Source organism: Vicugna pacos, chromosome 14, assembly GCF_048564905.1.
Source record: "Vicugna pacos chromosome 14, VicPac4, whole genome shotgun sequence".
Taxonomy (NCBI): domain Eukaryota; kingdom Metazoa; phylum Chordata; class Mammalia; order Artiodactyla; family Camelidae; genus Vicugna; species Vicugna pacos.
In genome coordinates this window covers 353224-377597 of record NC_133000.1, presented here as the reverse complement: position 1 = coordinate 377597, position 24374 = coordinate 353224, and the positions used below count along the sequence as shown (strand labels likewise).

Sequence of the window (24374 nt, the reverse complement as noted above, 5' to 3'; positions counted from 1 at the left end):
CTCTGCACCCCGCCTGGACCTGCTTACCAAAGTTCTAATGAAGACTTATAATACCAGTAAACCACAATACGTTCGTGCATCACAGAACTCTGTAACACTCTTCAAGGTCCTTAGTTAGCCTGCTATTTAAATAAAAAAGCAGGGCGACTGGAGCAAGTTCTGCCATCATATTATCCTGATGGCTGCTAGGAACCTGAGTCACACCTGAGCCCCCCTCTCTGCCACCTTTAGTAACCAGAGATGCAGGAAGTGCTTCTAGGCTCCTGCTACAAGCAGCTCAGAGGCATAACCCTAAACACGCAATAGATAAACAACTGACACGGCTGATTAGATCACGGCATCAAATTACTCTGAGTGATCGGCAGTCTTGAAATTGTTTTCTAGGCCCAAGATGGTGCTGCTCCTGTCCTGGGCAGCAAAACAAAATTTTGGTAATTTTTGTGTCCCTGGTAACTCTCTGCTTGACCAGAAACATGCCACATCCAGGCAGCCAAACCTCAAACACCAAGCCAGCGCTGGGGTCTGATTCCCTGTTCCTCGACCTTTCCAAGTAAGGTCGGCCAGTCAGCCGGGCACTTCCTGTCTCCTGCTCACCTGCCTCTACAAAAGCCTGCAGCCCTTGCCGCTGACTTTGCCATTCTCCCGGCTCAAGATGGAGACTGCCTGCTTCGTCAAGTGTGAAATCAAAAATGTTCAGATCAATCGATTATTTAAACCGTGCATCCTGGTAACCAGTGTTAGTTACCCAAATCAAGATATTTTACTGTATTATGAAATACCAAAACTGAAAATCAATGTTTAAGTCTATTGAACCCAGAAATTAACACATTTGAAATTTTAAAATGCAAGTCATGTGTTTGAATGACTTTATATAAACATTTTGATTCTAAATATGTTATTTTTCAAACCTCTAATGTCATGAAACCAAACTTTTCACAGCTGTCTTGAGAGGGTTCAGATCAGGCCACCACAGAATCTGCCACTTTGGCGAGTAGATTATTTCGAGCTGAAGGCTGTCAAGACCCAGGAGACCCAGGAGAAGCTTTTCACGTCGCCCTGAACTGCCAGAAACAAATTAGAAAGGGTGTGTGCAGAGCTGCTGCCAGAGACAGCCTTCTCTGAGCCTGACCTGCCTGGCAGGCAGGCCTTGGTTTACAAGTGTTTCCTCTTCTCATCTTCCTGGGAACTGCTCCCCCTGACGCCCGAGCGCCCTTATCCCTTTCATCAAAATTTTAGAGAAAAAAATCAGGTACTATTTATTCAATATTTTTCTGCCCATCCTCTCTCTCTCCTTCAGGGATTCCAGTTACACAAAGGTTAAACCTTCTGACTTGTTCCACAGGTCTTCAATTCTTTTTTTCACTCTGTTTCTTCCTTTCTTTCTATGCTTCAGTTTGGATAATCTTCATTCACCATTTTATATTATTATAATTTGAGTTACATGATCCCTTTTTTCTCCCTATTTTGTCCATTCTGCTAGTAAGCCCGTCTGACGACCTTTTCATTGAAGACACTGTATTTTCCAGTTCTAGAATTTTCCTTTGGTTCTTGTAGTTTCCAGAGATCTCTTTGTTGAGATTCCCCCGCTGTTCAGCCACTCTGTCCTTTCTGGTAAGTCCTTCACTGTATTCACACGAGCACCGTTCAGGTCCATGTCCACGCGTCCCAGCGTCCGTGGCACTGCAGGCCAGTGTGTGCGGCGCATTTCCCCCGATGTCAGGTCGTACTTCCCTGCTTCTTTGTGAGTTATTTTCGTTCTGTTCTGAACACTGAAGGCGACACCTTGTAGAGACTCTGGATTGTGTTACCTTATACTAAAGATTGCTGCGTTTTGTTCTGGGGGATTCTCTGAAGGCTGTGCTTAGGGCATTGTTAGGGTGGGCCTACTTCGCTCTCCCCGTCATCCTGTGGTAGGGCCCTTGATTGTGAGCTACGGTGCTTAGGGCTCTTTTGTGGTTTCAACGGCAAGCCTGAGACATTTATCAAGTCTCTAATTTGCTCTGACTTGAACACCAAACCGTGTCTTCCCAACACCTGGCAGCAGGTGAAGTCTCTGCGCAGCTCTTCAGCTTCCCAGCTGCTGTTGCCTTTTCCTGGATTCCTTGGAGTCACCCCCTGTGCGTGCATAGGCTACGGAAAGCCAAGGATCCGAGGGCGATTTTTTAAGCAGATTTCAGAGCTCCCTGTTTCGTGGCTCCCTCCTTTCTAGGATTTTCACCTTTAATTTCCAGCCCCTCTGGGAGCCTCAAACTCTGACCCCTGTGCCATCCTCCCATTAAGACTTTCTATCTCAGCTCTCACCTCCCAGTGCCTCGTGAACTGAGAAGTGCCTTCAGGTGAAAAGCGGGCTAAACGTGCGGCTCACCTGGTTTGCTTCCCTTCTTTCAAGGTTTGAGTCCCCTCTAGTTTCTGCCTGCTTTTGATTGTATTCCAGGCCTTTGATGTCTTTAAAATACCTTGTCCAGGGTTAGTAAGTGTTATTGGCAGGAGTTAAGTCAGCTCTTCTTTCATTCCAGGAACTGGAACTCTCTCCTCATGCAAACTTCCATCATGACTTTTTGGTCTAGGACAATTCGAGGAGCACATTTCCCAGCCCCCTGGTGTCTGGGTGGGGCTCTGGGACTAGCTCCTGCCTCATGTTCTCTGTCCTTCCTGTCTACCAGCTAGATGGGATGCCAGAGGGATTTTTGTCTTTCCTTTTCACCAAAGTAATTTTATTTTTTAAATTTTTATTTTTTTATTAAAGTATAGTCAGTTTATACAAAGTAAGTTTAAAGACATGTTGACGGTAGAGCCACAATATGGAAGGAGCCTGGGTCTCTCAACGACCATGTGGAGTGGACACCTGCTAACCAATGCTCGTCTGTGACGTGGGCATGAAAGTGATCTCTGTGTTAAGCTACTGAGATTTTGGGATTTTAAAGCAGCCATTGCTACTTATGCTGACAAATTTGCATAGGTGGTACCCTAGTTAGTGGTAAAGATATGACTAGAAGTTAGTTCCATTCTTTGTTGGTTAACAAACAAATATAATTCCATCCACATTAACTTTAATTACTACAGTAGGACGCTAGTTTACAAAAAAAATTCATAACACTTAATGAGCATGCCATTTAATAAACAGAAAAATGGTGACTCACCTAGAGATCGTATGCCTTTTTTTTCAAGAAAACTGATTAAAATATTTATGTCAAGGTTTAATATAAATCCCAGTTCTGGTGTAAGTTTCCAGAAGCCATCCTATGAAATTAAGAAAACAAACTTAAGTCACATTATTGAAATTTCATCACAGTTAGTTATGTAATGAATAATATGTTTTCAATTTTTTCAGCTCCGTTTATTAAGACATTTATTACTGTAAAATCAAAGTTCTTCATACACTCGTGACACAGTTTTGGTGGGAATCTCAAAAATGCTACGGACAGTAAGTATCTGGTGGCATTTACAACAAGTCAGGAAAGAGGCTCATGTGTAAAGATTTTTAGAAATAGTATTATACATTTTTCTTCTAGTAATGCTTTGAAACAATGTTTCTCAAGCTTTTAAATAGCATGATTCCTTTTGTTCAACATTAAAATGTGTCATGATATCTGAACTAATCTTTACCTCAAGCTTACAAGAGTGTTGTAAGCCTGAATGTGGAAATCCTAACCTCGAAGGAGATAAACCCCAGGTCCCAGTGAACTGATACAGGGATCAGAAAGAAAGGTGAGGTCATAGGCAGGTGCCAGGTTAAAGGGTCTACGGCAGTAATTTGAAAAATAACAGGAGTGATTAAAAAAAGTGCCAACTGGTACTGAGCTAGTACCAAGGGCTGTTTTTTTAATCTTCTCAGCCACTTCTTGTGGAGGTACTGTTCTCACGCCCACTTTGCAGATGAGGACACTGAGGCACAGAAACGTGAGTAGCTGGTCCAAAGTCACACAACTAACAAGCAGTAGAAGCAGGATTTGAGCCCCGCAGCCTGGCTGCAGGGCCCACAGACAGCAGCTCGGCCACACTGCATCCCACGTTCTCTCAGGCAGGGAAGCTGGGCAGCTGTTATTGTCCTGTTTAACAACCCTAGCCCTCCCTAAGCACTCCATGAAACAGACACTATTATTACTCCCATGGGGGGAAGACCCCAAAAGGCTACCTGATGTGCCCCAATCACGTAAGGGCGGGGCTAGGACCCAAACTGAGACTTACACTAAGTCAAGTTGCTTTTCTGCTTCACGAAACTACATCACATCAAAACAAATAATTACAGATGTAAGATTGGGCCTTAGTACCGCTCAGTACCACTGCAAGAACCACATTTATAGAGTCTTTACTAGCTTCACGAATGGGATGATAATCCCGAACACAGTCTTCCATGTTGGGCGGCAGCCCGAAGACCTCACGTGGAAGCGCGCAGAGCGCACGCACAGCCTCACAGCGAGGTCGCGGTGAACTCACCAGCTCTAGAACCTCTCCCCATGACCCATCCAGGGAGGCTAGTTTCCTTCTGTTTTTTTCCTTTTTTTTTCTTTAAATGGAGGTACTGGGGGCTGAACCCAGGACCTCACCCATGCCAAACACAGGCTCCACCCCTGACTACGCCCAGGCCCCAGGGAGGCGGGTTTTCAGTTGAGGAACATGAACACTCACTTCCACGGTGTTCTGGCCTAACAGGTGAATACAGGTAGGTGAACACCAGCCATCATTGAGCACACTGTTCGTTCATCTGGCGTTTTTCAAAACAAGGTTTTCTCAGTGAAGGAAGCAGTGCCACATCTGGCCCCAGCCCCTCACCTCACTATGGACCGGCAGCGGCTGGTGTGATGACCAGGTACTCTGACTAGCACGGCTCTAACCCTGGAGCTCAGTAAGACAGACACAAGGAGAAACAAGAGCAGTACCTTAGTTTGCAGGCTGAAGAGTTCAGCCCAGGGCACGGGACGCCTCCAGCTCTGTCCGCAGGCTCTGCCTTCCTCATCTTTTCGTGCCTGAAAGCTTGTGGCAAAGTCACCGCTGCTTCTGTCAGACTGTGCCCCACTTTGCACCTTAAACATCATCACCAGGGAGCTCTGTGTTTTCTTAATGTCTGTTTTAGAAGAACTCTTATGACGTGAAAAGTCACATTGGAGAGGCTCTGACCGTGCAGCTCTGGGAGGACTGTCTACCGGAGGAGCAGCCCCCGGTTCCTGGCTAGTGAGGGCAAACAGACCTCCTGGACGCTGGTAACTGGCACTCAGTGATGCTGGGGAGCTTTGGGAATAGAGACCAGGGTGGTGACAGCCGAACCCCGCGGTCAGAACAGGGGGAGGAACTCTGGGAGGAGGGGGAAAACAATGCTGCTGCAGGGGAGAGTCCAGCTCCGGGCGGAAACCGGCAGGGCCGCAGGGGGCGCCCCCTGGCTCAGTTCCAGGGGGCTGTGGTGTAAACCAGGCACCCGGAGGAGGGCACCCCGCGAAGACTTTGAAAACTGGGCTCTGGCGAGACATCCAGCGAAGGAGACCCTGCTCATGGGAAGCGTCAGCGCAGCTGTCCCACCCCAGGTCCTCATCAGCCTCGCCATCCTTGTAGGACACGAACAACTGCTGGGGATCCTCAGGAGAACCAAACAGAGAGCTCTGAGGGGCTGAGTTGGGAGGGCAGGGCGGAGCAGAGCCGACAGAGGCGGGCGCCAGGAGATGGGACGAGCCAGGGGCGGCAAAAACACTGGAAACAGCCGTTTTTTTCTGTGAAATGGCTTTTGTAAATAGTGGTTTAATTTCTGTTTGCTTAAATGACTCCATCTGACTTAAATCCAATAGCCTCTCCACACCCCTGCACTCAGAACTGAGTGTTCCAGGTTCTTCTGGTGGTTGGGAACCTAAGCTAACCACTTCAGAATCTTTAGAAACTTTCAGCTTCGACGATTTACATCTTTTAATCCGAAGTTTGAGTTTCAGGTCTTTGTTCCATTCAGAGACAGATGACAGAGGCTGTCCAGAGAGAGAAATCACAGTGTGAGGGAGAGGCCGGAGGAATACGAGCTGCCAGGCAAGCACGCTACTCGCTGACGGCCGACCTCCAGCGCTCGCTTACCCCGGATAAGAGGTGGGGAGAGCAGACGAGCACGTGCCCTCCTTTCACAGACATGGAACCCGAGACCTGGAGGGAACATCAGTGGCAGATCCACCAGAGCCCTTGTCTCTCTGCTCTGGAATCACGGGATTTCAAACTCCCTCACTTCCCACGAGAGGACCAGAGAAGGGACCTGCCCAAGATCTGACAATCAGCAATATCCCTGTGTTAAATTAGCCCTAAAATAAGCCGATTAATTTGAAACAAAGTACTCTATACGGCACTACAGCAATATTTAGAAAATGAGAGAACCGAAAAGAAAGTCAAAAGCTTTAAAGTAACAAAATTAATGTATCTTTTGCACCAGAATATGAATATGTGCAAAACAAAAGGGAACGAGGGATGCTATGTCACTCCTATTATTTGAATGTCGTTTAAAAAGCATTCCTTAAAACTTGCATGTAAAATAAAATTCAGTTTTATATGAATTACAAGTCCTGGAGATAGTTTGGAAATAATTAGCCTCTCATTTTACCAACGTAGATGAGCTGTTTTTTAAAAAACAGTAGTCCCTTCCCATTTCAGGCAAATCTCAACGTACATTTAAGTAATTAACGCAGAACATGTGACAAGACATACATTTCAAAATAATACTTGAAAACAGTGCTTATCTGGTTAAACGTTGCTTAATTAGATAGGCAAAGTGAAAAATAATGAGGGACTAGACCCATCAGACACTAAAGAATTTTATAAAATTGCAGTAATTATAACAGACAAATCAGTGGAACAGAATAGCCAGTCCAGCAACAGACCCTAAAACGTGGGAGTTTAGCGAGTGATAAAGGTGGCATTTTGAGCTGTTTGAGGAAAAGAAAAATTACTCAATAAACAGTGAAGTATTCCAACTGGATGAAAAATGAAATGTAAACATGAAACCACAAAGCTATTCAAAGAAATAAATAAGGGGAATTTTTTTAAAGCATAATCTCTGAACAGGAAAGCTATTTCTAAGCACGACAAAATACAAAGCAATATAAAACAAAAACAAGAAACCTAAAGATTAAAGAATTTGACTGCATTAAAAAAACCTGCATGACAAGAAGATGGTAAACAACATCAGAATACAAACGGCAAACTGGGAAACTTTTGCAACTCATGTCACAAAGGGCAAATTTCCCTAATATATAATTTCACTAAAATAAATGAGAAAATGAGCAACATCACAACTAAAAAGGGCACAAGACACTAACAGACAATCCACAGAGATGGTGAGTGCTAATGGCTTTCAGGGACGTGAAAGTGTGCCTCCCTTCATTTACGAAGAAACGAATGATCATTTAACTATCACCCGTATGCTTTTCACCTGTCAGATCTGCAAAGATCAGAAGTCGCCTCACACCCTGGGCTGGGGAGGGAGCAGGGAACAGGCCCTGGTAGGCGGCTGACGGGAGTGTGACCCGGTGTAGCCCGCTAGAGGGTGACGTGCTGGGAGCTGTTTAAAACCTCAAAACAGACCGACTTGGTCGGAACAGACACCAAGCTGATGAGCTCTGGAGTGAACATAGGTCCACGAAACCACCCTCACAACGAAGAGAACAGCGTACACATGACTCCCAAAGCACCCCTGTGCCTCTGGCAGCCCGCCTCACCCTCCCCTCGGCCACCGAGCGCTCTCGGCTGGTTTGCATACGTTTTCTATCAGTGGAGTCACAGTCTGTATTTTTCGTTTGACTTCTACTCAGCACAGCCGTCCTGACATTCACCCAGGCTGCGGTATGGATCAACGGTTAATCCCCTTTTACTGCCGGGTGCTAGTCCATCCTGTGGCTCTCACAGTTTGTCTGTTCGTTCATCGCCCGATGGTTGTTCCACCTTCTGGCTGCTACAAACAGAGCCACAGTGAACACTCCACACAGCTCCCTGTGTGAACACGTGCCTTCGTTTCTTTGGCTGGGTCAAACGACAGGTGTATGTTTAATTTTTTAAGAAACCGTGAAAGAGTCTTTTGAAGTGGTTGTACCATTCTGTACGCCCAGCAGCAGTGCTACAGGTGCTCGGCGTCCTCGCCACCCTGGCACACGGCTCCCTTTCCACCGTCTGGAGGGCACGTGCGGGAGGCACCGTCCCCATCTGCGTCTCGTCTCCCTATGTGACAGACGGCGCTGAGCACCTCGCGGGTGCTTGCTTGCTGTCTGTACATCTTCGCTGGTGAAATGTCTGTTCAAATCTTTTGCTTATTATTTTATTGGGTTGTTCTCTTATTATTGAATTGTGAGATTTCCTCCTGCATTTTACATAAGTCTCTGTCAGGCACGCTTTGCGTTCTCCCCCAGTCTGTGGCCTGCCCTTTCACCTTCTTAACAGTCGGTATTAACGAAGTCCAGTTCAGCAATATTTTTTAGTTTGCTTTTTTAATTTAAGAAATGTTTGTCCAACCCTAGTTCAGTAATATTTTCTCCTATATTTTCTTCCAGATATTCTTGTTTTAGTTGTTACATTAAAATCAATAAGCCAGTCTTTTTACAGGGTGTGAGGCAAGGGTAGAGGTTTTTTGTTTTGTTTTGTTTTTTAGTATATGGCTAGCCAACTTTCCCAGAGTCATTACTGAAAAGATCATTTTTCCCCCATTGCCTTGTCTTGGTACCTTTGTAAAAATCAGTTGACTTTATACAGGTGGACATACGTCTCGACTCTGTTCCAAAGGTCTGTATGTCCGTTTTATGTCAATACCACAGTCTCCTAATCACTGCAGCCTCAGGGTAAGTCTGGAAACCAGAGTGTGAGACCGCCAGCCTCCTCTTCCTTTCCACTGTTGTTCTGGCAAACCAAGATCCTTTACGTTTACATGTGAAATTCAGAAAAATTTATCAACGTGGGCCCAACATAATCACATAAATCCTTAAGGCCAGCAGAAGGGAGATGAAGAGGGAAGGCAGAGATTTGAAGTGTGAGGACTTGAACTTAGTTTTGAGGGTGGAGGAAGGAGGCCAGGCGCCGAGCAGTCCAAGCACATTCAGAGGCTGAGAACAGCTCCACAGCTGACGGCCAGCAAGGAGGTGGGGCTGCAGCCCCACGGCAGCCGGACCTGAATTCTGCGTTAGCCTAAGTCCATCCCCAGAGCCTTCAGAAAGACGTGCAGCGCCGGGGGCTCCGTGACCCCAGCCTTGTGAAGCCCAGGAGCCAGCTGAGCCCGTCACACTGCTGCCCCACTGCACGGCGATGCAGTGTATCAGTTAATGCTGTTTCACGCTGCCAACTCTGGTGATTTGCTGCTGCAGCAACAGGAATGAGTATATAAGGGGTTCCTTTATTCTACTTTGTATTTAATTTGATCGTATTAAAGTGGAAGCTATGACAGTGTTATTATGAGACTTTTTTTAAACTAAGCATTTAATACTGTAAGTTTCCCTGTGAGCACTGCTTTAGAAATATCCCACAACTTTTGTTGTGCTTTGTTTTCATTTTCATTCAGCTCAAAATATTTTCTACTTCCTCTTGTGATCACTCCTTTGACCCACGGTTTATTTAAAGTCTGTTGTTTACTTTGCAGACCTTTGGGGGTTTTCCCGGTGTCTTTCTGTTGCTGATTCCTAGTTTGGTTCCACTGTGCTCCGGGAGCTACTCTGTATGATTTCAATCCTCTGAACTCACTGACTTTTTAAATGCTCCACCGGATGGTCTATTTTGGTAAATGTTCTGTGTAAATTCTTGAGAAGAATATGTACTCTCTTGCGCTGGGGGGATGTTAAATCCACAGGTCAATTTGGTTGATGTTAGTCAGGTCTTCTACATCCATACCCATTTTCTGTGCACTTGTTCTGTAACAGTTAAGAAATGGGTCTTGAAATCTTTGATATTAATTACGGATTTGTCTCCTCCTCCTAGTTCTGTAAGTCTGTAGGGCCATTCACGTATTTTTGAAGTGCTGTTTCTAGATAACCAAACATTTAGGATGGAAAGAGCCTCTTGGTCACTTAACCCCTTTTTATTATGAAACAAATCCCTCTGTCTCCGGTGATATTCCTCGTTCTGAAATCTACTTGGAGAAAGATCCGGCCACTTTAGGCTTTATCTTCCATTTCTTTCTATGTTTTTAGGTTGAGTATAGTAACATTTTCCCATCATTTTAATGTATTTAGAGTCTTATGTCTAAAATGAATTTATAGCCCCTATATGGTTGGGTCTTTCTTTTTAATTCAATCTGACAATCTCTGCCTTTTAGTTGGAGTGTTCACACCACTTACATTAAGTGTGATTATCAATATAGTTTGAGTAAAATCTACAATCATGTTACTCATTTTGTATCTGTCCTATTCATTCTTCCCTTTTTCCTTTTTCACTACACTTTCTTAGATGAATGTTCTTTATGATTCCATTTTAGTCTTCATTAGGCTATTAGCTATGCTGGTTTTTTCTTTTTGAAGTGGTTGCTTTACGGTTTACAATACACATCCTGAACTCAAGGATGTATCACCACCTCACCGATAATACAAGGTCCTTAAAAACAGCACCTCCAACGCCCCTCTCCCTGCCTTGTGCTGTCATACATTTTGCTTCTACATTTGCTTTAAATCCCACAAGACATTGTTATTATTTTTGTCTTAAAGAATCAGCTACATTTTAAAGAGATTTAAAGAATAAGAAAAAACTGGATTACATTTAAACAGGGTCCCCGCTTCAGTGCTCTTCTTTCCTTTGTGTGGATCCATACGGGAAGGCACCATTTCCCTCTGAGGGCTTCCTTTAACATCTACTGTAGTGAGGGCCTTGTCCTGATCCATGCTTTCAGCTCTTGTATTTCTGAAAGAGTTTTTCATTTCACCTCCCCTCTCCCCCCGTTTTAAAAACTGTGGTAAAACATACGCGACATAGAGTTGACCATCCTGGCCGTTTGCAGTGCGCAGTTCGTGGTGTTAAGCACACGCACACGGCTGTGCGGCCGTCCCCACCCCCCAGCCCCGTAACTCCTCTCACCCTCTGGAACTGAAACTCTGCTCCCGATTCTCCCTCCCCTCACCCCCGACGACCGCCATTCTCGTTTCTGTCTCCATGACTCTGGCGACTGTAAGTACCTCATGGAAGTGGGATCGTACTACGCTTGTCTTTCTGCGACGGGCTTATTTCATGGAGCACAATGTGCTCCAGGCTCATCCATGTTGCAGCGTGTTGCAGCATTTCCTCCCTTTTTTGGGCTGAATAATATTCCTGTGTGTGTATGGACCACATTCTACTTATCCATTCACCCAGTGGTAGACACTTCAGGTTGCTTCCATGTTTTATCTATTATGCAAATGCTTCTATGAACATGTGTGTACACATATCTCCTCGAGACCCTGCTTTCACCTCTTTTGGGTATATACGCAGCGGTGGAATTCTGGATCATGTAAGTAATTCTGTTTTTAATTTTTTGAGGCATTGCTATATACTGTTTTCCACAGCAGCTGCACCATTTTACATTCCCTTCAACAGTGCACAAGGGTTCCAATTCCTCCACATCCTCAGCACACTTGTTGTTTACCTTTTTTTTTTTTGGTGTTGCCATTCCTAATGGAAGTGAGGTGGTATCTCAGTTCAGTTTTGATCTGCATTTCACTAATGATTGGTAATGTAGAGCATGTTTTCATGTGCCTATTGGCCATTCATATACCTTCTTCGGAGAAATGTCTATTCAAGTCCTTTGCCCATTTTTGAATGGGTTGTTTGTTTTGTTGTTGAGTTTTAGGAGTTCTTTATATATTCCAGATATTAACCCCTTATCAGACAAATCATTTTCAAATATTTTCTCCCATTCTGTGGGTTGTCTTTTTATTCTGTTAAATTTTGTCTTTCTATGCGGAAAGTTTTTAATTTTCATGAAGTCCAATTTGCCTTTTTTTCCTCTACTTGTGCTTTTGGTTTCACAGCCAAGAAATCACTGCCAAACCCAATGTGGTGCAGTTCAATGTCCGAGCCTGCCCTGCCATCTTTCAAGCCTTCAACAGACTCCAGAGGTCCAACACCGTTGCCTCAGACAGCTTCTGCCAGGGCGGCGGTTGTGCTCCCTCCTCCACCCTCCTCCGAGAGTCCTCCTCGCCTTGGCTTTCAAAAGATATTTTAAGTAAGGATTAATTCTAAGGGAAGGGTGCAAAGGGTTTTCTTCCTTTTTCCCTTCAGCCCTCTAAAGATGCTGCTCCACCGCCCTCTGGCTTGTCTTGTTTCCAGCGAGAAGCCTGCCCGCTCCTCGTCTTTGTTCCTCTGTGTGAGCGTCTTCTTCCTCAGGCTGCTTTTAGATTTCCTTTTTATCTCTGGCTTCAAGAAATTTGATTATGAGGTGCCTTGGTCTCGTTGTCTCCATACTTTCCCTTGGGTTTGCTGAGCTCCTTGGGTCTATGGGTCTACAGTCTGATTGAAATTTGGAAAATTTTGGCTATTTTTTTTTTTGAAAAAAATTTTTGCCTGTCCTCCTCCTGGGACTCTGATTTCTTGTACAACAGGTGCCCATCTTTGTCCTGCAGTTCACTGATTATCTGTCCATTTTGCCCCCTCTGGATTTCATTTTGGATAGTTTCTAGTTGCTGTGTTTGTAGTCTCACTGTTTCTTCTGTAAGATCTAATCTGCTGTGAATCACATCCAGCGTATCTGTTATCTCAGACTCTGTATTTTTCATCTTTAGAAGTTCAATTTGGGTCTTTCTTGTATCTTCTGAATCTCTAGTTCACGTGCTCAGTCCTTCCACCTGGGTGAACACAGAGCCCACTTAGAGTAGCTGCTCGAATGTCCTCGTCTGCTGCCTCTGGGATACCTTGATTTCTGGGTCTGTTTTACTGATTGGTTTTCCCCCTCATTACGGCTCATTATTTCCCCTTTTTGCCTACCTGGTAATTTGTGAATGGATACCAGACATGTCAGTTCTACCTTGTTGGGGTGCTGAAAGTTTTTAAAAAATTCTTTTACCTAGTTTCGAGCTTTGTTCTGGGACATAATTCAGGTATTTGGAAATAGCTTGATCCTTCTGAGTCCTGCGTTCCAGCTTGGTAGGTGGGGTGAGGATAGCTTTCAGTCTAGACCCTTTGGCAAGGCACTGGGTCTGGAGCCACAGCTCTTTGGGTGCTGCACCAACGCCCGGCTGCTCGGAGATCTTTCCTCTCAGGCTGGTCCTTTCTGGTGGTTCTTCCTCGGGCCCCAGGTTGCTTCCTCACACAGACACTGATAGGCACTCAGCCAAGACCACAAAGGGACCCTCTGCAGGTCTCGGGGGCTCTCTCCCTCAGAGAGAGCACACTGCCCCCCCCCATGGCCTCCCGAGCTCAGCGACACCACCAGGCTCTGCTAGGGTCCACTGTCCTCAGGCTACAGTCTGGAAACTCTTCCCAGGCCTCAGGCTGCACGACCCTAGGACCCACCCATGTGTTCTCTTCCCTGAGGGGTCACCTCTGCTCTGTCTGTTGTCCAGTGTCTGGAAACCATTGTTTCAAATATTCTGGTCCAGGTATTTTTTTGTCATTTATTTTAGTTGTTTAAAATGGGAGAATAAGTCCAGCTCTTAAATGGGTGACGTTACTTCATCACAGTCAGTAGCAGAAATTCCCTAGCTATCTAAAACTTTAAATGCGCATACCCTCCGGCCCTTTAAGCCTCCTTTCAGAAATACGTCCTGCAAATACACTACAACCCATGGGAAATAACATGTGCAAGGTTATTCACTGTAGTGTTGTTTGTTACAGACAGGAAACAAACTGTCCATGAATAAAACACTTCCCTAAGTGAACCCTAGTGTATCCACACGACATCATGCTGTTCAGCTATAAAAACAGAGATGCTCTTCTTTAATCGCTCTCCAAGGTACAGATTTAAAACAATGTATAGAACAGTGTGTAATAGTATACACACTGTGTATAGCATGTCCCTTTAAACAGGTGGGAAAATTCATCTTAAGCTCTTATATGCACATGCTGTCTCTGCAAAGATACCACAAGGAGCCCATAGTAATGGATGCCTCTGGGGGGGACCAGGGTGAAGGACGAAGTCGGGGAGGGTCCACTGCCTCCCTGCTGTACTGTCTGGATACTGGACCACATGACTGTAAGAACCAATTCTACTAAATAAACAAAATAAGCCCTACTTCCCAGCATGAATCTTCCATTCACCAAACTCATTCACCCTCCTCTTCCCCTTCCGGCCCACAGTCTCTAGTTACATTTAGCCATCTCCTGAGGGGCAGCCCTGCTCCCAAGAGAGAGATGCAGAAACAGGGAGTGCAGGGCTGCAGCCTCAGGGCCGCGTCAGTGTGTTGCTACTAACAGCAAATCATTGACTTTAATGAAACAACTTACTTTGAAAATTAGATCAGAAGTTATTTTTTTACAAAATCTCTGCCTTTTACGTGTTTTCCACGTGGTTTCACAGGTGAGGAGGAAAGGAGTGGTCGGGGTGAGTGCACGAGGAACGGCCCTAAATCAAGCGTGCCCGCCCACCTGCAGGCCTGAGCGTGAACACCCCCTCACCAAATGCGCAGTTGAGGAAAGGCGCTGAGCACCTGCGAGGGGCTCATCTGACCGCCGTGAAAACCGAGACCCCCAGCTCAAGCGAGTCGTCGCAGCCAGGACGGACCCCAGGGCCCGGTGCTCCTCCCGTGAGCTCCCACTGCCTGAAGTAATTCAAGGGGGATGCTTCACGGCCACATTTCTGGCAAGTGAGATAAATTCTGAGGAAGAGTAACCGAGGCTTCAAGATTTTTGCTAAATTACATGGTTCATTCAGAAAAATTATTTCGACTAAAATAAAGATAAATGATCAAGTCATCAATTTAACTTGTAATTTTGTAATCTGTAATTTTTCATCTCACCAGTTTAGATCTGGAAGTATCAAGGGTACTTGAAGAATTAGTATAAATGATTGCTGCGTGTGATTCACCATCTCAAACACACTAAACGCGATTTTAGGAGCAAAGCAGGTGACATCGAACTGTTTTTATATGCTTAACGAACACAGTAATGTTAAAATGGATCAAAGGAAATGAATATATTGCATATATTGTGTTTTCCCCCAGATCTGTCTCTTCACAAAGTTTTTCCTTAGATTCTAAATTCCTAAATTTTGGCAATTTTACTTCTCTGACCCTGGGTGCCTGAGAGTCTCGTGGGCACCGTTTCATTTCTTGGCTTTTGACTATGCCTCCCAATTTTCACTCAAGTCACGCTTCTCGACGTCGTCACGTTTCTGGCTTTAAAGCCCCGGTACAGAGCCCTGTGCACTACAGGAAACACGGGTGGTGAGTTTAGATTATTATGACACATCTACTCTCTCACTCAGTAAATGGCTTGACCTTGCTGGGTGACGCCTGTCTACAACAACTACATTGACGTACAGTGACCTTCTCGGTCACGTGACAGCGTTTTTATAAATGTGCAAAAGTTTTCAGCATCAGGGAGACAATGGTTCCGTGCACATGGGTGAAAGGGTGCTGCTCTGGCTAAGGGTTCCCCCCACCACTGTGAAAGTAAGAAAACACAACAGCGACTTACTTGGTAGCTAATGCTCCCCTGGCTCGTGCTGGCCTTGCGCGGCTCCTCCTGCCAGCTCATGTACGGCAGAAAATCTACATCTTCTTGGGCGATAAGTTCCAAAATATCTGGACTGTCGGGGGACGGTGACTCATTACCATCCTACATTGAATCACAATCAGGTAAAAACAAAACAGATATTATCAATTGAACTATTATTAGAAACCCCAAAGCCTCGTGAATGTTTCGTCTGGAATACGTTTGGGGGTCGGATGGATTGGGAGCGTATGTCCCGGGCCACAGGTGAGAGGAGGAGGCGCAGAGGATGGCACGCTGGGAGCTCCTCCTCCTGGGCCCTCCCTCCTCTTACAGCCTCTGCGATTCTGCTCTTAAAGTCAGGAGGGAGAGAGGGCCTCTCTGGGGTAAGGGGAGCCCAGGCCTTTCTGTTTTTGAGGGTCTTGGATTAATAAAAATGGGAAAGGCCAAAAATGTAACAAAACTGTAGTGCATCTTAATGTACACGTGCAAGTAATCTAATTGTAACATTAAAATAAAAACACTGGGAACTCATCTGGAGACCGTCGCCACCCCCCACCCACCAGCCCCGCCGGCCCCGCGCCGAGGCCCTCCCCTCCCTGCCCGTCAGCCACAGCGAGAGCAAGAGTGATCTTCCTGGTGTGTGAATATGAGTTAGATAACCAGGAATTAGCAATACATACCCTCTTCTCAACAGCCACGAAGCTTGTAAACTGTGTTACGAGAGAGTTTTCTTTACTGAGCTTAACAATCAGAGATTTTAAGGTTTGCTTCTTCATCTGGGATAGAATAAAACACACGAAATCACGTCCGGTTTTACTGTTCACTACTTAGCTACGCATGACCGATTCAACGAGCGTTAGATAATCTAAGAGGGTGCTATTGAGTGAAAGGTAAATCACCTTGTAATTAGTCTCCAACTGAACACTGAGTCAGCGGCCCTGTCTGAGTATCTCAAGGAGGTGACTCAGCGTTCCTGCAAAATGGACTCACGGACTGGCTCAGCCACGGAAGAACCCCTCGGTAAGCAGCCCTCTGCAGCTGGTTTATGAAAACCCTCGCCGTCAAGGGTGCTGAGCTCCCACATCTCTCGCAGACAGCCTGCGGCTCCCACGTGCGAGGGGTGCAACGACCAGTTCAGGGCTGTCTGGGGGTGCGACTGGGCAGCTGCCTCAGAGGCGAAAGGGCCATACGCAAAACAGAAGCCGAGGCTGGACCAGAGGACCCTGGCTGTCTGAGGGAACCCACCGCCCTGCGTGGGACGCCAGCGCCTTATTTCTGGGGTGGCACCAAGTGCTAATGCCCCAACCCTCATCTGACAGCGGCCCAGAGGACCAGCCATCTGAGGTGGGGGGGCTCGTGGGGGTCCCTGCAGGGGGCCTGGGCTCTGGGGTCACGGCCTGCACCGCTCCTTCCTCAGTGCAACCGGACACCCCAGCGCCTAGAGAGCGGCCTCTGGGCCTCTCTGGCCTCCCTCTGATGGTCAAATCATCACAGAGGTCTCAGGAAGCCACTGGCACCTGTAACTTCATTCAACAAACTAAATTAACAAACGCGAAATCAAGGAACTCCTGCACACCCTGCGCCCCAGCACGGAAATCACAGCCGTGGTGACCAACGCCCCCCTGCACCCAGCTGTCCTCACGTGACATCTCCATGGGTAATCAAGGTAAGAAAGGCCGAGAGCCGTGGACAAGGGCTTTTACTGTGAGAGAGCGAACCTCGTGAGTCCTCTCATCCTCGTGGAGGACGCCGTCTTCATGGTCTCGGATCAGAGCACGCGCCACCAGCCTGTGGATCATCTGTGTTTGTGCAGCAAAGGGGAAAAGACTCAGAGGGCTTCTGATTAAAGTCACACAGAGAAAGCGATTTTAAAACTTGACGTGTAATTTCCACATGGTAAGACTTTCACAGTGTTCGGTTCAATGAGTTTTAACGAACGCACACAGTTGTGTGACCACCACTGAAATGAACACAGAGTGGTTCCCTCACCCTAAAAAGCTCCCTCCTGTCCCTGCGTGGCCCCCTCTGGGCCTGGGCGCCCACTGTCTGTTTTCTGTCCCTACACTTTGCCTTATCCATAAAAGGCCGTTCTGCCAATTCAACTTATTTCAAAAGATGTAAACAGGAGGAGCCAACTTCGTGCTGTGACGCCAGACCACGAGTGTGGTCTCCACTCAGAAGGGGCCGCCAAGAGCACACAAGGAGGCTCAAGGCGAAAGATTCCTCCCCGTCTCCTCAAACGACTAAGAAACAGAACTTACAAGGCAGCCTCTCCTTTCAGTGATAATTCCAACCCTTGCAGTCTTGTTATTGAACAGGCCACGGTTCGCAGAGCAAGCACAACTCTAACAACTGTGGCTGTATGCAGCACGACCTCCTCCCAGGGAAAATCCTTTTACTTCCCTTAAACTCAGTTTTTAAAACAGTATGAAGATGCCCTTCAGTTCTACACGTAAGTTGTCAGCGAGTAACGTTACACTTACTGACTCAGGGCCAAAACGGAAGCTGTGCTTTATTTAAAACACTGAACAGCCAGGAATGTTTGGGAAATAGTTTACCTGGTTATACAAATTCTCCCAAGAACAGCCAGTTACGTACACAGCATAGACAAAGGTCAGGAGTTGTCCAGATTTAGCTACAGCAGATTCAGTACTAAAGCAAGTACTACAAGCTTTTTGGAGACAATTCACTTGCTTTTAATCCAAAAGTAGAAAAAGCAAACATTCCCTCAGTACGTGACCCATCTTACTCCTGTCTGGTATTGTTACACTTCATGTTTTAAAGTGGCATAGGCGGACCAGTGGCACTCAGTTTTTATGGAGATGCGGACATCTTTGAGAACTGCCCTAAAAATTTTTCATGCATAAAATGCCAAAATTAATTGCAGTTATTCTGATGCCCACATGGATCCACCTGGACTCAAGACCCCAGACGAAGACATGCTGCCTTAGAAACTGAAGGAAAACGTCCTGATCTGTGCAGATAACGACCACGTGCGAAACGTCCACACAGAAAGCAACAGCACAGGACATACACGGAGCATGACAGGGGAAAAGAAAGTCACTTAAACTTTCAAAAACAGCGAGTCCACAGCTCAAGATTTGACTCTTACAGTTCCAGTTGTCTTCTGGAGCTCAGTAGTTGACACCACTGTAGAAAATTCCTTCTCCTGAATTAATGCACACAGTGTTGCCTGAAATGGGGAAAAAAGAATTCCTCGTGAGCTTTTCTACGTCACAGGGTCTTGGCTAGCTCGGCAGTGACTCTTTCAGTGGTTTCCATGAGAATCAGAAGGCTCCCCGGTGTCCTCGGTTAACCAGCCATTGTGCTCCCAGGAGAAAATCTGCCAGCATATTAATGAGAATTTGAGGGTGAAGGAAAGGGAAGAAAAAAAGAAAAAGAAAAAGAAAATTATGAGCAAAATACATTGCTCTTCCCCCAGTAAATCAGTTGTGTGCTACTTACCTGCGTGCAATGAGGAATAAGCCCGTAGACGAGGAGCCGGTCACTGTGGAACAAGGACTGCACCTGGGCAGGGGCCTGCAGGGGCTCGGGGGCTTCTGTGCTCAGCTGCTGCCATCTGACCGAGACTGAGTGGCAACTCGGAGAACGCATCCGAGTCATCTGGTCTTCTATCTACACGTGTGAGAGAGGAATTATTTCTCTTTCAAAGTTATATCCAGAAATGGTTACTCAACACTTAAAATAATTTTATATTCTCTCCTTTGGGATTTGTAGCTATTTTTTTTTTTTGCCTCCTTCCTGCTTCAGGGTACTCTTCCAAAAAGATTTTATGTAGAATTTTTAATAACAGCACTAGCATGTAATTTAAATTCACAAAACATCCTAAAATTATTCTGTTAGTTAATAATTAATATACAGCTTTGGCAGAAGTAGATTCCAGTTATAAAAATTAACACTACAAAGGACTTGAATAGCCATTTCTTCAAAGAAGATACACAAATGGCTAATGAGCACATAAAAAGATGTTCAACATCATTAGTTATTAGGGAAATGCAGATCTAAACCTTAATTAGATACAACTTCACACCCATTAGGATGGCTACGTAAAAACAAAAAAATGGAAAATAAGTGTTGGTGAAGATGGGGAAAAAGTGGAGCCCCCGCACACTGCTGGCGGGAATGTACAATGGTGCAACCACAGTGAACAACAGTATGGTGGTTCTTAAAAAAACGAAACAGAATTACTATGTGATCCAGCAATTCCACTCCTGGGTAAATACCTAAAAGAACTGAAATTGGAGTCTCAAACTTAAGCTTGCATGCCAATAATCATATCAGCATAACTCACAATAGTCAAAAGGTGGAAACAACCCCAATGTCTAGCAACAAATAAGTGGATAAACAAAATGCAGTCTATATATACAATGGAATACTATTATGCCTTAAAAAAGGAAGAAAATTCTACACATGCTGCAACATGGATGGACCTTAAAAACACTATGCCAAATAAAATAAGCCAGGCACAAAAGAACAAATATTGTAGGATTCCACTTCAATGAGATCCCTAGAGTAGTCAAATTCATAGAGACAGGAAGTAGAAGTGTTGGTGCCTGGGGCTGGGAGGGGTCACTGTTTACTTGGGGACAGAGTTTTTGTTTGGGATGATGGAAAAGTTCTAGGGATGGATGGATGGTGGTGGATATTGTGACTGAACTTAATGACATTGCGTTGTACACTTAAAATGGTTAAAATGATAAATTTTTTGTATACTTTGCCACAATAAAAATTAATCATAGCAAAATGTGTGTAATGCTTCACTTTAAAAACATTAACCCATGGTATTTTATAAAGCAGAAATCAAACTATTAGCTAGGAGAACACGCCAATGAGGTTATTTCCTGTGTTCCTGCTAAGTGCGAGTCTGGCAGTGACTGAGGGTAGGGACATGTGCTTTAGGGAGCTTTTGCCTCTTTTTAGCTCCCTTTTCCATTAATGAAAACACAGAAATTACTGTCACTAGATTTCTAAGGAGATAATGTTTCCATATTTAGACATAAGACTAGAAATTAGATGTTTGAGAAACATACCTGTTTTTTCCAACTATGTTTGGATTTTGAGTTAAAATATTCAAATACTCCAGCACCATGTTGGGACAAAGTCCTTAAGATATGACGATTTGCTGTAGAACTGATAACATTTCACGTTTCAGTTTTCAAGAAATTTTAGAAACATTTTGAAGTACATACAGTTAATGTTGACACAGCTTAAAACTCAATGGAAGAGACATCACATGCAGAAGACTTACTGCTCTGCAGCTGAGGTTAGATATAAAACTTATGAAACATCTGAAGCTTTGGGTAATCTAAGTGCCCATATATCTGTGTCTCCTTCATGGTAGATAAAAGCAGAAATTCTCGCCTTCTGATTTACCAAAGGAGGGAGTAGATGATTCTGAGAAATCCCCAAAAGGCATCAGAGTGCTGATAAGGATACCAACCAGTGCATATAAAGCTACCCGAATCTGATCCCCAAAGTCAAGACTGGCAAGATAGCTCATACAGTCTGCATCTTAAAATGTGACCCACATTTATAGATCAAAGATGTGAGAAATAACTTTCATTCCAGCAAAGACAATCTATGATATTTAAACAACAACGTCCTATTAAATTTCTCTTTTTTTTTTACATTTTTTTATTGATTCATAATCATTTTACAGTGTTGTGTCCTATTAAATTTCTCTTGATAATGATTCTACAACTAATCAAGAATGACTTTCTTAGAGAGGTTCCTCTTGAAATTTTAGAGAAATGATGGATAATTTTTCAGAAAAAGAGCTCAAGAAAGTGATTTTGGAAATATATTTGAGCCTATTGATAAAGTTGAATTTGTCTTCAGCTGTCAAAATTAATTGGCAGTGATTACAATACCATGAGATAACCCTTAAGCAGGAGTTTATTTGTATTTGCAGATTTTGTAGGTTAGGGAGGCTGCTGTGTGGACCTAAGAGGACAGCTTGTTAAACAGGCCGGACAGTTTCTACTCCTGAAGAACTCACAAACGTTGCTAGAGTTTGTGACACAAACGAGTACACGTAAAATGAGGCCGAAACATGGAGAAAGGTACTAAAAACTGGACAGAACATCGGTAACAATTCCAGTGTCCTCAGGGTGGGGGCGTCTAAGCACAAAGTCACCTCCCTGAGGAGTCTCACACTCTCCCTCCACTGTCACCCATCTGCTCCTCTTCATCCACTTCCTGGCACTTAGGAAAGTGCACGTCCCCATGACCCCTGGTCAGTCACAGAGCAGTGTCTGTCCTTGAAGAGGACCCACAGAGGCCAGTGCCTCCTGAGACTGAGGGGCCTGATCTGCACTGAGGGTCGGACCTGAGCTGAGGGGTCGGACCTGAGGTGAGGGGTCGGACCTGAGGTGAGGGGTCGGATCTGAGGTGAGGGTCGGACCTGAGGTGAGGGGTCAGATCTGAGGTGAGGGGTCAGATCTGGGCACCTGTGTCCAGTGCTGCCAGTCAGCCGGGTAACTTCTGCTGGAACCTTCCTGATGGGAGTCCACTGTGGGCTGGACAAACCTGCTGGTTGGTCTGGCTGCCCTGCTAGGCCTCAGACGACAGGAAGGGGACCCAGAGCCAGGACTGAGGAGGGGCAGACAGAAGAGAGCCCACCAGGCTGGTGGCAGTGGGGGGCAGCCCCTGGAGCTCAGACTGAGGCCCACCCAGAGATGCAACACCCTCCTCATCCCCTGCCATGGGAGGACGGAGGGTCCTGCTCGGCACTGCCTCAAACAGGGGGCCTGGGGACCACCTGCCAGGATGGCAGCCGCACTGGAGAGGGACAGGACTGCTTTGGCCCCTCTGTTGCTGTTTTCTGTATATTTTCATCATAATCCTCAGATCAATCCAAAAAAGCTAACTACAGCTGGGGAGGGAGTTACCTCCAACAATCATGGGGTTTTAGCTTTTCCACACATCACAGGGTTAGAAAACAAACGCTCACAGCAGTCAGAAGGGCTGGGGTCGGGATAGAACAAAGTAGCCCGGGCTGGGGTGGGCCAAGCCAGGGACAGTCCTCAGCCCGGGGCACAGTCAGCCACGGTGTGTGGGCCCAGCCCGGCCAGATCTTTAGGCTTCAGAGAATAAGCTGGAATTTGGGGTTGTTCCGTGAAATAATAATATCCAGTGTTGACTGGGTGCTTGCCCTGTGCCGGCTGCTCTAAGCGCCTTCTGTAAATGGGAGTTCACTTCATTCTCAGGGCAAACCTACTAAAGCCCCGGCCTTTTCATTATCCCCTTCGTTTCACAGAGGGAGGTTAAGAAGCCTTCCGAGGTCCCAGCTAATAAGCAGCCACTTCAGGTTCTGAGACGCGGGCGGTTGCCCAGAGCCTGCACCTCAACATGGACTTGAAAATGTCCCCAGAACCCGTCAGGCCAACAGAAAACCTCCCGGCCTTTTCCTCGCGGTCTCCATGTGCCTGAGCCCCTCGCTCACCCAACGCCGCAGGAGAACAGCCTGGTGTGCTGGGCGTTTCTCTGCACGAGCCGCAGCGTCAGGCTCTCGTTCTGGACGTGCCCGTCGGAAATGAGGAGGATGCTCCGTAACCCCTGAGCGGGGTACAGCAAGGCCAAATACCGGAGCAGCTTCCAGAAATCCGTGTTTCCCATGGTGGGTGCAGCAGCCTGGAGAAATGAAGTGGAAGAGTGTTTACTCCTTTTTGGGTGCATTCACCAGTGACGGTAATCATTTACTGAAACACATCTCTTAATGTAGAGACATCATCACTGAAAATTTTTTTCCTAATTATTCATTTGTGGACCAACTACACATATATCCTTTTAGTTTTATTTCATGTCACACAGTAAATACAATATTATCACTTGGCACTTTTTTTTTTATGGTTTTCAAAAAAATTACATCAAAACATCCCTTGGGATTGCCAGCCTAGACTGAGGTGGTGACTGGGCATTCCTAGCTTGCTCAATTAAAAAAAAAAAAAAGAAAAAAAAGGGGACAGCAAAAAACATTCCCAAGCTGTCAGTGCTGTGTTTGGGTGGTGGAATTGTGACTTTCTTCTTTCTACCTTTTACAATTTCTCATTTTTCAAACGCATTCATACCACTTTTATCAATGAACTAAAAGAGCCCATTAGCGCACAAACACTGAAGGGCCAGGGTTCCGGTGGCCGTCTCACTGGGAGTAAGTCCTGGAGGGAACCAACACTTGGCAGAAGGCTCAGGGGACGAGGGGCGCTTTGTGTGCTCACCATGATGAACTCTGTGGGCGTGTCACTGCCTGCGATGTGCCTCGGGTATGAAAACAGCTCCTTGTAACCTGTGTAATAAGATTGGCAAGAGGTGTTGTCATTAAATATTCACTTTTTTGACTGTTAACAAACAATAACGTTTGATAGTTTTAACGTGTAAAAATTCATAGCAGGATTCCTTTAAATAATAAATTCTAGTGCCTTCAAGCTACGCACTTTACTGAGCCAAATGCTCTGAGTCAAGTCAGGTGCGTAGACACCTGTTCTGGAGCAGACGGTCCGCAGAGCGAGATGCAGGCCGTGGGGCCCGGGCAGCAGGCCTCTGCAGGGGCACGCTGTCCCTCCCTACCCTGCACCCCGTGCGTTTTGACCCCTGCCCCCAGCAGTGGCGACCCCGGCTCCTTCGTAAAGGCGCGGGGCCTTCTGATGAGCAGCTGGAAGATCGGGATCAGCAGGCAGGACCGAGTGTCCCCTCGCTCCACTCTGCTGCTTCTCTCCTCCCCGAAGTGCCTTCTTCTGGTGGCTGACGTGTCCCCGGCCCCCAACTCCCACCCCGGAGGACAGCAGTACCTTTCTTTTAATAGG

The 24374-nt window shown here is 45.9% G+C and overlaps 1 protein-coding gene across 2 annotated transcripts in view; it reads right to left on the bottom strand.

Annotated features, from left to right (window-relative positions):
- PARP4 (poly(ADP-ribose) polymerase family member 4) overlaps positions 1 to 24374 on the bottom strand; it is a 67286-nt gene that overhangs the window by 3886 nt on the left and 39026 nt on the right. For both annotated transcript variants that reach the window (XM_072975920.1, XM_072975921.1), the window contains 10 exons: positions 23790 to 23857; positions 23018 to 23205; positions 20604 to 20703; positions 19018 to 19188; positions 18665 to 18745; positions 17271 to 17351; positions 16233 to 16328; positions 15535 to 15675; positions 4881 to 5948; positions 3141 to 3240 (listed from right to left, as the gene is read on the bottom strand). In XM_072975920.1, the coding sequence (XP_072832021.1) occupies positions 3141 to 3240; positions 4881 to 5948; positions 15535 to 15675; positions 16233 to 16328; positions 17271 to 17351; positions 18665 to 18745; positions 19018 to 19188; positions 20604 to 20703; positions 23018 to 23205; positions 23790 to 23857 (2094 nt within the window). The remainder of the gene's footprint in view (positions 1 to 3140; positions 3241 to 4880; positions 5949 to 15534; positions 15676 to 16232; positions 16329 to 17270; positions 17352 to 18664; positions 18746 to 19017; positions 19189 to 20603; positions 20704 to 23017; positions 23206 to 23789; positions 23858 to 24374) is intronic.